Raw genomic sequence first — 12,138 nt, 5'->3', positions numbered from 1 at the left:
TTGTGAGTCTCCTACGTGAACCACATTGGGACACACAGACACGTGCCTGGTGCATCACTGGTATCTGCCAAACCTCAGATGCTCTTGCTAACTCTGCACCCCAAACGCTTGACTTCAATCATTTTAGTATCAAAATTCCATGGAGGAGCGGTAACGGTGCATTTTAAAACGAGAATCCACCCAGCACTTTCATATAAGCTACTTTCCCTTGCTGTGTTTTCAGAGAGAAAACAGAAGCACGGGGCTTTTCAGCGCGCGACTTGCTAAATTCCTGCGCTTTGCCTCCCCTTATTTCCTTTAACCTAACACCCAGTGTCTGTGCTATGCTCTTAATTAGGGGGCTGCTGAAATACGGAGGGCATCCTGCGCCCTCGAAGGCAGGGCGTTTTGGTGAGCTCCCTGGAAAGCATTTCCCCTTCTGGTGATTTTTGGCACCTTGCACTTCCATAAAGCCTTTCCCCCCCTTTTTTTTTCACGTGTACCTAAGTGGATTTTTTCATGCAAGCAGTAGGGGACACTGTGGGAAAGCTAAACCCGGCGGCGGTACCTGCGGGGCCGTGACTAACGCGGAACATGGGCAAAGCTCCCCTGCAAACCTCTGACAACGGCCCCGTTTTGTTATTTCCGTTGCCACGGGGAACGGCGGAGAGGAGCGGGATGGAAAACGCCCCGGTGGCCGGGAAGGCCCTTCGGGAGCAGCTCCCGCGCGGGGATTCTGACCCCTGCTCATCACCACGCAGAGGAAACCACAGGTATTTAAGCCAAGCAGCTTTTTGGAGGTGGTTCCTCTCCCTGTCCTCCTGCTTTGTCCCACCATGGCTGGCCACCACTGATGGTGCCCGCTGGGAACCAAGTTCCCGAGGCCAGGGATGTCCCACCGGCCTGGCACAACCCACACTGCAACCCTGCTCACCTACCCGTTTTAATCCAGGTTTTAAGGGCCATTTCTTGGAGGGCCTGGGACACGTGGCAGTGTCTTTCTGGAGGAAAGTAGGGGAGAAACTGGAGAAAAACCTAACTAGAAACTCTATGTAGTCACCGGGAGCTGGTTTTAAGCAGGACACTGAATGGAGAGAGCCGGATTTCATAACCCGGAGACGCTGTGACGGTGGAACAGGATCCCTGGCTCACATGGTCTCTAAATTGTTAATTAGCAGCTCCGTGCTCACAAGAGTTGGACTTCTGGTTTGTAAAGTGTTTTTCTTGTAAAATTTACAACATGTCTGGCCCCAGCAAAGTCTGCGGTGAGAAATTTCCATGAGATGCAGCTCCCCGCTCTGCCCCCAACACAAAGGCTTAGATATCACGCACGGCGACGCTTGGAGCACGCAGGAGCCGAGCGGCGCTAACAACCGAACTGTTTAACTCATTACTCGGTAAAGCGATACGGTGGCAAAGGGAGGAAAAAATCAAGGTGCTGCGGGTCCCGCGCAGGGAAGCTCCGCGCTTGGGGCTGAGGCCCGGGCGCCGGGACGGGCCGTGGAGCGGTGACATTTAGGATCACATTTAGGTTCTGCTTCTGAGAACGGGAGAGTGAGACCTGGAACCATCCAACGGTTGAGAACAAAAAGCTGGGAGCAATGTACGCATTGCTTTAAGGTATGGCCATGGCCAGGGGGGCTCGGCTTGGGATTTTGGACTTTCCCAAGCGGGAGCTGCTGCCTCATTCCCCCCAGGCCTCCGCAAGGGCAGGCGGGCAGGCGGCACGGGATGACCCTCCTCTGGTCTCGCTGGATGCCCAGAGGGACACGGGCACGGGGCAAGGGACACGCACGTGGGCGCGACGCCCTCCTTGGCTTGCAGGGGTTTTGTTTTAAAGCAAGAACGCAAGCGATGAACCCAAACACAAACTCCATCCCCAGCCCAACTAACACACGCCTGAGAGTCAGCGGAGGCCCCAGCTGCGGCTCCCAAAGCAACGCGGCCGCCGGTGCAGAGCCGAAGCCTTCTCCTCTCCACAGACTCCACGCTAACCCATGGATTTTTGGGATAAACCCCAACTTTCCAGCTGGCACCAGCACTCAAGACCTCTCTAATTAGGCCAGGACCAGGCGTTAAGACACTGAGAGCTCCAGGCTCTCACAGGGCTCATGGTCGTGCTGTGTCCGGGCCCTCTGGCTCTCCTGGTACCGCTCTCCGGGAGAGCTGCCTTGGGATGGGCCTTGCTCCTTCCCTCCGCATCCGCATGGACCAGGAGCAGGAGCTGAGCATCACTGCGGACAACAGGGTTACCCCCAGCACCACGAAGCAACGCTGCTGCCAGGCTCTTCAACCATATCTGCTCTCCAACCTTTCCCTTTTCAACCTTAGTCAGTGTATAAACACAGCGACAGCCCCACGAATGCACTAACTTGTGCTCAGAGGTGTTTAAAAGCTTTCCAGAATTAAAAAGCAACTTGTCGTTGAAGCAAAGCAACAGCAAGGAGCGGGGGGCAGAATGAATGCAGTAGCAAGGCGACTCTGCAGAGATAACGGAGCAGAAGAGAATACAATCATCGCAAAAAATACATATATAAAACCACACGGCACTACAGGGAACATGTTCCCAACTGAAATAATAATAATAAGAGCCCCTTTCCTCCAGCTTTAATTGGTCATTTAATGAAAAAAGACTGTGGATTAGTGTGGCATTTTATTGAATCGCGGTCCTGGCACAGGCGTGCGGGAGGAGGTAACTATGAGATACACATGTGGAAACAGCTGGAAACTTGGCCCGGGAGCCCTGCATTATTATTTTACATGGTTGGGAGCCCTGCACGTTTCCACCTCGGTTCTGTGTGCGCCTCGCGATGACAGAGGGGCCGGGGAGGTTCATGTTTCCAGCGTAAAGTCCTAAGGGGCTTTTTTTGCACCACGGCCTCCCCGTTTTGGGGGTGCGAGGCGGGAGCTCCGCCGTCCGGGGTGTTTTCATGTCCAGGACTCGCGTTGCTTTTGCGCCAGCGTGCACACTTGTGTGGCTGGATGCCCCCGGCGCTCGCTGCGTGAGGAACTCGAGCCACCAGCTGCAGAACTAAACCATGTCACACCCCGGCGGGAGCACAGATCAAGACACGTTGCTTTCCAAATATTCCATCTCCGAGACACACGCCACCATCCTGCTACCAATGGACTTAACCAAGGGAGGTCAGAGGTTGTGCCAGGCTGTCTCACTCCTAATTATCCCCAATAACCACATCCTTTTCTTTCTGATGGTTTCCCAAAGGGACAAAGCAATTCTCAGCAGGGCTGACTGGGGGAGAGGCTCCTATTTAGCCTACCTGATTATAAGGTGCTTGGGAAAGGAGCAGGTCCCAGGGGACAACGTGTGACATTCAGTGCCGCAGGTCCGGGCAGAAGAGGAAAAGGCTGCGAGAGAGCAGCGTGACTTGGGGTCTGTCTCTTAGACCTGTATGGGGAAACCACTCACCTGGCAGAGCTCCTGCATCACCTCTGCATTCGGAAACGAAAGTCACTTTGTTCCAGAGTGAGTCTAGCCAGGGACAGACAACAACCTCTGCAGACAACAACCAGCCCGGCACGGACAAGGTCTCGCTCCGCATTTCTGCAGTACTGAGCAGGTCAGGCCAAGAGTCCTGTTTGGGTTTCTGGGCACTTCCATTGCAATATTGCTATTAGGGGTAAACCAAGCCGGGATGCAGTTTTCATGGATGCAGCTTGAGGCTTAGAAAAGTTTTCATATTCACCAGGAGGCAACTAATCAGACTTACAGGGAAAAAAGTAGAATTCTTACACTCTGAACAGGGACCAAAACGTATGAATGCTGCAATGGAAAATGGAAGTGAACGGAGGCCTGTATTTTTAGAAGGGGAAAGAAAGGAAATGTTAAAGCGTGTGGCTAGTGCTCTGCTCGGGCGGTTGGGGTTTTACGACGCTGCAGACACCTCGCGCTCCAGCCCGCTGCCACGCAGCTCCTCCTGCTGCGAGCAGCTCCGCGCTGGAAGGCCGCGGCAAAAGCGGTTTGAGTAAAACATTTCATAAAAATATTCATCCGCCTTCCTTGTAAATGGGGTTGTTTTTTTCTCAGCTCTTTCAGCTTGTGTGCAATAACGTGAGATCTCCTGTCACAACTCCCCTTTGCCCCAGAGAGGGGCTCCTTAAAGCATCCATTCTGCCGCTCGGGTTTCTCTTCAGAAGTCAGCTGAATTTTATCTACAAACGTATGCGGCACATCTGGAAATCATATTTCTTCTTCCCCGCATCGCAAGGGCTGCGATTCGGTTGGTTTGCCAACGCTTACAGAGCCCTTCCACGACAGAGCCTGAGCTCGGGCAGGGCCCTTGCTGAGGACAGGACATCTCCTTGGCGCAGGGATGCACAGAAGGACCTCAGGGATGGACAGACCCGGCAAGGGAGATGCTTGGAGGAAGAAGACGTAGCCCCTGGCACCGGCTTTGCTGCTGGATCCAGCAGTGCCCTCCTCCAGCCCAAACATACCAAGCGTTTCCCTGCTCTGCATCGCTGGATCCAGCTTGCTGCACTCGCCCGAGGGAAGAGGCAGCAACTCACAGTTTGCTTCTCCATGCAAAAAAGAAGTGACCTGAACTTCAGACACAAACCTCGGGCCACGGGCTGGCCCAGCAGTTGGAGACTTTTGGGAAAGCTTCAAGGTATAAGGCAACAAGACACCGAGCTTTAAAAATCAATATCAAGATGGCAATAGCTTTGTTATTTTTCGACTAGTTTTGTTCAGTAAGCACCGATGTGCTCTGCTGCCGCGGCCAAGCACGCAGCCCCTGCTACGGGGAGCTTACACAACCTGAACAGAATAAACAACCTTCGTGCCATAAGAAGAGGGGAGAAAGCCTTCCCTTTGATTTTGCTTTATTCGGAGCAGTGAAGACTTTCCACTGCTGTCCAATGGTGAAGAGCAAATATTTTATACTATAAACAAGCAGCTTTCGCAAAGTCCAAGACATCCAAGTACCCGGAAAAGCGACCAACTTGAAAGCACAAGAACTATGAGCAGTATCTTGTTTTCTGGCTGATTTTATGAACAATGCTCAACACCCCACAGCCTGAGAGGAGTCCCACCACGGCACCTCTTGTGCCATGGCACAGCACAACTCCATGCTGGAGGAGACACCGACGTTTAATGATTTGTCCCCACACTCTGCAAGAAGAGGGTGTCTTTGCAACAGCTCAGGACGGTCCCTTGGGCAAGGAAGCACCTCAGGAGGAGCAGAGCAGCGTCCTGGCCATTGAGTCTGTCATTAAATCATCTCCTGCTAGAAAGCTCTTCCTAATACTCAACCTGAATTTCCCTGAGATTGAACCATATCCCAACATTTAGCTCATGTTTGCCTTCCTTCTCCACACAGACACGGAGAACTCTGTTGCCCTCCTCTTTGCAGGGGGCCCTCGCATTTCCCAAATGTGTTTTAATGCCCGTCTGTCCCTTTTCTTTTCTGGACCAACCCATGTGGATTTGTGCAACCTGTTACCGTGTTTCTGGACTTTTGCTCTGCCCATAGCTCCCTTTTTTTTTTTGCTCTTTCCAAACTGGTATTTTCCTTGGATGTGGCACTGGGCGGGTTGTGCCGGGAGGTGACGCGAACTTAGCGAGATGACCGTGGGGCTGCATGTGCTCCCCTGTCCTCACACCGTGGTGGCATCCACATATTCAGGCTGTACTTTCCATTTCCTAGTGGCTCACGGGCAGTTTGTGGGACTTTTCCCTTCTCTAGGGAGGAAGAAGCAATGCGGGCATCTTTCTGGACTGGGTACATCCCTGCCAGGGCTAAACGAAGGACGTTAATTCAGAGCTACAGCACCCATGGGATGTCAAGACACAGAAGACAAAGAGGGGATTTAGAAAGCAAACGAACAGGGATATTTAGATAATAAAGTTAACATGATGAAACCATTTCCTGGAATATAATGTCACGCCGCGTTGCACATCGATAAGGTGCTTGCAGAGCAGGAACCGAGAAGCAGCAACTAATGAACAGGGTGTCGGGTGGAGCATCCCGGGGAGCCCTCACGGCCCCGTCTCCGCGCCGTGGCCATCCCGCTGCCGGAGGGAAGGGAAGGGAGAGCCGGAGCGGAGACGGTGCCGGGAGTCGAGAGATGGAAAGAGGAGCCAGTCCCGAGCGGCGCGGAGCGACGGCCGCTGCCTTCCCCAGGCGCCGCGAGCGCTTCCGCAGCTCGTCCCAAGATTTCTCCAGAGGGAGAAAAACAGCCAGAACTCCCGAAGACAAATTAAATATAATCCAGAGGCAGAAGCAGCTGACTTAATGGGCTCCATAAATTACAGCGTGGGCTCTGCAAAACTTGATCTGACTGAACTTTATCTGGGGTTTAAAATCTGGTCTCTCATCCTCTCTGCAGCTATTTCCTATGCACGGTGCAGATTTAAGCACCACGTGAACAACTGCAGCCTCCTCCGGTGCAAAGGCCGGGGCCAGGCTGCGGCACAGCCGCCTTTCCAAACATCAGGTGTGACACCTCGTGCTAAATATGCAGCCCCGGACTCTCAAACAAACATCCAGCTACTCGGTCCGAGATTTCCTTCCACGCTTAGGTACATATTTACACACTTAAATTTAAACATCCGCGTTTGCAAGTGTCTGCTGCTGTGTCCTTGTTGCTTGCACCGCTTTTGTTTGCAGCACTCACCCCAGTTTGGTGCTAGCGGAACAGCCCCGCATGCATGAGGTGTGCAGCGACCTCCTGCCTTGCCCAACAGCAATCAAAACAAGCTAATTAACAAGCTAATTAGCGATGCCGTTTGCATGAATGCCTTCCAACACCGCACGCGCAGGCGGATGGAGACACTTGGGGGAACTTTGCGGTAAAGTAAGAAAAAATAAAGGGAAGGAAGAGAGATGGGCCGGGGCCTGGGTTGCTTCGTCTCGCTCCTCCTCGCCGGCCGCTCTCATCCGTCACCGTCACTCAGCGCCGGGGCTGCGGCCGCTGAAAGATCGGCCGGGGCCTACGGGCGTCTCTCAGCACCAGCACTTCCCTCTGACGCACGAGTATTTATGCCCCGTCCTCGTTTGTTTTTAAACCCGAGAGCACTTTGTACTGCAGGACCTTAGGGATACTCCTGCCCCGCAAACAAACGGCCTTTCTCTCATCTCGGATCCGCTTCTCGGCTCCGCAGCCTCCTCCGAGCGTGGCCGGTGCTGGAGCGCTCCGGAAAGACGGCGTGCGGAGCCGCGGCCGCCTCTGCCCTCCCGCCGCCGCAGCCTTAACCTTTGCTGCCGTCTCGCTGAGGGCTAAGCATACCTAATGCAGATTAAATGAAATTCCAGCACGCAAAAACCGGAGGGGTAAATATAAAAGCAAAGCCAGGGAGAGGTGGTTATGTCATCAGCGAGGAATCTAAAAGGCGCCTAAATGAAAATCCCTCGAAGAAAGAAAACAGGGAGGTTTGGGGCAGGGGAGAGCAGAGGCACGAGCGGCAGTGAGGGGAAACGCCGGCAGGTTGACCCGTGGCTCTGCCTCATGCAGCTGCTGCCTTCTAAAAGCCACAACCTCCTGCTCGCACAAATGAGAATTTGCAGAAAAGGCTGCAATATCAGAGAGTTAATTTTAAAAGCATCCCCTCTCTTCTCTTTTTTAATTTAGAGCAGCCGCTTGCTGCTCTCACCTGCAGAAATCCCTTGGCAGGACCAACCCCTGCACCATCCTGCAGGACTTCAGGCCTTGCTGGGGGTGACAGGGGAGCAGCAGCCCCCGGCCCTTGGCTGCAGAAATGTCTCCTCCCAGCCCCAAAGCAGCTACTGGGCAATTTAACACAGTGACAATTTGAATGACAATTCAAATTGCCCGATTTGCTGGAAAACTGGGTAAACCTGCAGGGCTCGGGAGGGTCCGTGTGTCTGTCCACGTTATTTTGTTTGTTTATTTTTTTGACCTAATAAACTTAGCCGGAGCCTAAAATATCCCCCCGCCCACGCCAGGCACTCTGCAAATTCCCTGGAATTGGTGTTTTTTCCTGGTGCAGGTGGCGCAGGCGTCTCGGGGCGCGCGCAGACACGGACCTGGAAAGCAGCAAACCACATGAGCCAGTCGAGGCGGTAGTGGTAGGGGCTGATGAAGCAGGGCCTCCTCCTCACGTCGCCGGGCTTGCATTTGAAGTCGTACTCCTCCCAGACGGCCGCGGGATCGTGGGGATCCTCGCTGGATGTCCCCTGGATGATGATCTCCGTCCTCTCCTTGGTGATGCTGCGGGACACAGCACAATATTGTTACTTTTCTCGAGTGGTGAAAAATGCCACCCGCTTAGAGCCAACCTAGCGAGGGTTTGATCCCGATGGGCAGCGGCTGACAGAGCAGCTCAGTGCTGCTGCCATTCCCTAGGGAACCCAAGGCTGGGAGATGCTTCCTACAGAAATCTGTGGGTCTTAGAAGTCCTTCTGTCCCTGCAGATCGGAGCCTGACCTTGCCCAAGGTACTGAGAGGACACGATGGGTGTCTGCCAAGTTCCACATGAGCACCTGCCCCCCTGGGCCAACCTGTCACAAATTTCCAAAGAAAACCTTCATTTCTGTTACAGCGATGATGCAAAATGCCTGCCATGATGTAAGAGCTCTCTGAGGACACGGGCTCTCCATGGCGGGAGGCAGCAGAAATGCAAGATGGTCACAGAAGGCACCAACATTCATCCTGGTTTTGCAAAAACTAGACGCGTGCACGTGCAGCTGCCCCAAGGGGCATTTGCACGGGAGCTTCCCGTGGATCTGCTCGTGGCGGGCCCCGCGTGGCCAGTTCCACCCGTCGGCCCCGTGCAGGGCACCCCTGGGTGCTGCCTCTTGGAGCCCCCCAGCACAGGTCTATATGTGCCGAAGGTCTAAATGTGCCCAAGCGTTTCGCCGTCCCGCCTGGACGGCAGGTCCCGCACGAGCCACCGCAAACGGAGCCATGGGAAAGGCAGAAGGAAACCACGAGAGGTCCATGACACCTCGCAGCGGTGCGGAAACGGGGCTGCAAAAGCCCAGCCTCATGCCAGGTCATAGGGCTGCTTGGTCTGCTGCTTGGTCTGCTGCTTTCTGCTCAGCAAGATGAGCAGCAGGGAGCAAACTCTGCAGGTCACTGAAAGCCCAGGTGAAAACACGAGCATCAGGGTTGCTCCTCTGCACTGGAGAGCTGCTCTCCACAACTAAAGCAAACCAGCATAATCCTGCCTGTCAGAATCGCTCAGCTCCATACACATTTTACGTTTTCTTACTATATTCCCTCCTACTCCTTCAACCCAAGAAACTGAAAGTTTGGAGCTTGGAGCCTCCTCCGACCCAACGACTTCCCATGATAGGTGCTTACCCTCGAGGAACGCTCTGTGTCTCAGCTTATAATTGTTACCTACGTTTAATAGATTTCTGCATCCTCCAGCCAAGTTCCATATTATATGAGGGGCTGAGTTATGAGCCATGGCTAGCTGCCCAATGGTTAGAAACACACTGTAAATCAGGGACAGCAAATTACTAATAAAAGTATGTTCCTACTGTGTGATTCAAAATATGTCAAGTTTCACATAATCGTATATTCATTATAAGCTGCAATCCTCTTTTTATTGGTTTACATAGGCTGGAATTACAAACATATTACAGCAGCATTTCATCACATGCTCTTTAGGTTCTGCTAACTGTTGAAACAGAAACCATAGACTGAAGAAGCAAAAGAAGAACAACAGCCCAAAGAAAACAATCTCCCGTAGCTCCACCACTGCAGCATTCAGAGAGGTTCAAGGGTTATTTTTCCTTCTCTGAAAAAAAAGGAGAAACTTCACTGTTTCGCACTTTTTTAGTGCTGGTACTTTTAATCATGTTTTCACTAAGTTTTCACTTTCACAAAACATATTTGCTATTTGAAATACTGGGTGAATGACTTTGATGGTTCTAGGTGTGCTCTGCATCTCCAGAGAGACCCGCTCCTCCCCTCCGGCCAGCTGCTCTGCTAGGGTTTTCATCAGCCAACCTGATCCTCCTTCTATAAAACCTATTTAATTCCAGTTCCCTCCTCCTATGGGACCACGTGCAGAGCCCGCTGCGTCACCAGGAGCCTGGGGCACCTCCCGGCTCTGGTCTCTGGGGACACTTGTGGTCACGGCAGCCGGGTCGTGGGGTGGCCAAAGCCAGGGGTTGTGTAGGGACAACTAGTGCTGCTGCTGGGTGTGGAGCAGGGTGTCCTGCTGAAGCCCCCTCATTCCCGGATTGTGACAGGGGACAATCCCTTGGGCTGGCCGCTGACAGACACCACTCAAACAGCAACGCACCGGGCAAGGACCAGACCCTTGGTGGTATCTTAGGACACTGGGGTTATATGGGGGGCTGGAAATCACTGTTTCGCTCCTTCTGCTGTGGTTTCCCTCCTCTGCCTTTCCCTGGGTCTCCCTCAGCTTTTCAGGACAGGGGCTGCCTTTTGGAAGCGACTCGTGGGCGTCATGGGCCTCCTTCCCCACCGGCCCTGCAGCATCACCACCACCAGCAGCAACAACCCTGCACAAGCCATGCAGAGACCTCTCCACCCCTGCTCTATGCAAAAAAACCCAACATCTTCCCAGACGCCTTGGTGAGGAAGAGCCTGAGAGGGACGGTGCACCAGAAGAGTCATCCTGGGTCAGACCTGGGCTCACCTCAGCCCAGGACCCTCCTCCAGAACGCCCAGCCTCAAGAGCTTCTAAATCCAGACCCAGATACTTCCCCTTGCTCAGTCCCCTCCTTCCTGCCCTAAACGGGGCTTCCTGAGCTGAAGGCAGCAGCCAGACTGCCCACCCGCCTGTGCTCTGAACCTCTCTTGTTCTCCTGGGGACCCATTTGCACTCCCGTCTCCACAGTTTCCTGTGGAGATGAATTCCCCAAGTCACTGGTTGGAAAAAGCACTTCTTTTGTTGGCCTTAAACCTGCTACCCAATGGCTTACACGAATATTTACACGAGGGAGAACAAGTGTGCGCATGGGAAGAGAAGTTCACCATAAATAAAGGCTGCTGGCCATGGTGAAGGCCATCCTCCAGGTGACCTTGTCCAGGGCTATTTTCATCCTGCTGCTCTATTTGCTACATCAATATAACAAGCTAATTAAAAACACCTCAAGGAAAACAATTTCTAATTCAGTCTGAAAGACACCTGCTCTTTTCTTCCCCTCTCCTCATAAACAAGTCTACCTGCCGAGTCTACCCCATGTCTACCTCAAGTCTACCCAAACTCTATTCCAAGTCTACCTAATCTGGAAGTATTTCTGTCTCATTTCAGGCTTAAAAACTGTCTCTCTGACTGTAGTTGGTGCCGCTGAGGGACAGGTTGAGTTGTATGATGTGCTCTTGAAACGAGTGTACCTTCCGAAAGCCCCGTAGGTGTTCACGATCCGGAGAGGGTTGAAGGAGGTGTTCATGACTTGTCTGGAGCTCAGCAGGTTGACGACGACGGGGACGCTGAGGTAGGCGATGAGGAGCCCGAAGGAGACGTTCACCACCCTGCGGACGTAGCAGCCTGCTCGGGACACAAAAGAGAGCGGAGGGAAGCGGCTTCCCCACCGGCCGCGGCTCGGAGCGGCTCCCGGCCTCCGCAGGGCCCGGTCTCCGCACACCGCCTCGGGCCCTCTGAGAGAGAGCCGAGGAGAAGAATGTCTAAAATGTAAAGATTAATCATTGTTTTAGCAGAAGGGGGAGAGACGCAGCTGGGACTTGCGCCTCGCTCACAACTGTCCTCTGTGGCTCCGAGCTCCAGGGGGACCGTGGCCACCACGGCTCTGTGGCCACCCCTGCACATCCCTGCACATTCCTGCACCCTCGCTCTCTTCAAATCTCCCATCTCCCCGTGCCGATCTCCCTTCCTATCCCTGTCCTTCCCATTGCAGAGCTGCAGGAAAGGGCCTGTCTGGGCCAGCACAGGGCTGTGCTGCAGTTCGGTCCCCCTCCAGTCCAAAGCCAGTTCGACTGCAACGGAACAAATAAGCACAAGCGACCTCTGAAGAGTTCTTGTGCTTATGCCCGCTTTTAATTTGTTTAACATTAACAGCCAAAGGATCAGATTCAAAGCAATTGCATGTAGCCTTCCCCTTATCTCTGCAGGAGAGGGATGTTTGCTTGAACCCCTCTCAGAAGCTATTAATAATTGTTTAGTCTGAGAACATTGCTGGAGAATCGTGTGGTTTGGACGGGAGCTCGCTGGGACGCGTCTCCTCGCCCCCTGCGACC

At 53.4% G+C, this 12,138-nt stretch overlaps 1 protein-coding gene across 1 annotated transcript in view; it reads right to left on the bottom strand.

The window, feature by feature from the left end:
- Positions 1 to 12,138, bottom strand: part of LMF1 (lipase maturation factor 1) — a 96,691-nt gene that overhangs the window by 7,829 nt on the left and 76,724 nt on the right. Inside the window, exons 5-6 of the mRNA XM_088527820.1 lie at positions 11,278 to 11,431; positions 7,986 to 8,169 (exon numbers count right to left, since the gene is read on the bottom strand). Coding sequence (XP_088383946.1) covers positions 7,986 to 8,169; positions 11,278 to 11,431 — 338 coding nt within the window. The remainder of the gene's footprint in view (positions 1 to 7,985; positions 8,170 to 11,277; positions 11,432 to 12,138) is intronic.

Source organism: Tinamus guttatus, unplaced genomic scaffold (assembly GCF_059628265.1).
Source record: "Tinamus guttatus ecotype Peru unplaced genomic scaffold, ASM5962826v1 Tinamus_guttatus_pri_ptg000291l, whole genome shotgun sequence".
Classification (NCBI taxonomy): Eukaryota; Metazoa; Chordata; class Aves; order Tinamiformes; family Tinamidae; genus Tinamus; species Tinamus guttatus.
Note: the sequence above shows the minus strand (reverse complement) of the source record. Positions and strands in the feature narration are given on the sequence as shown.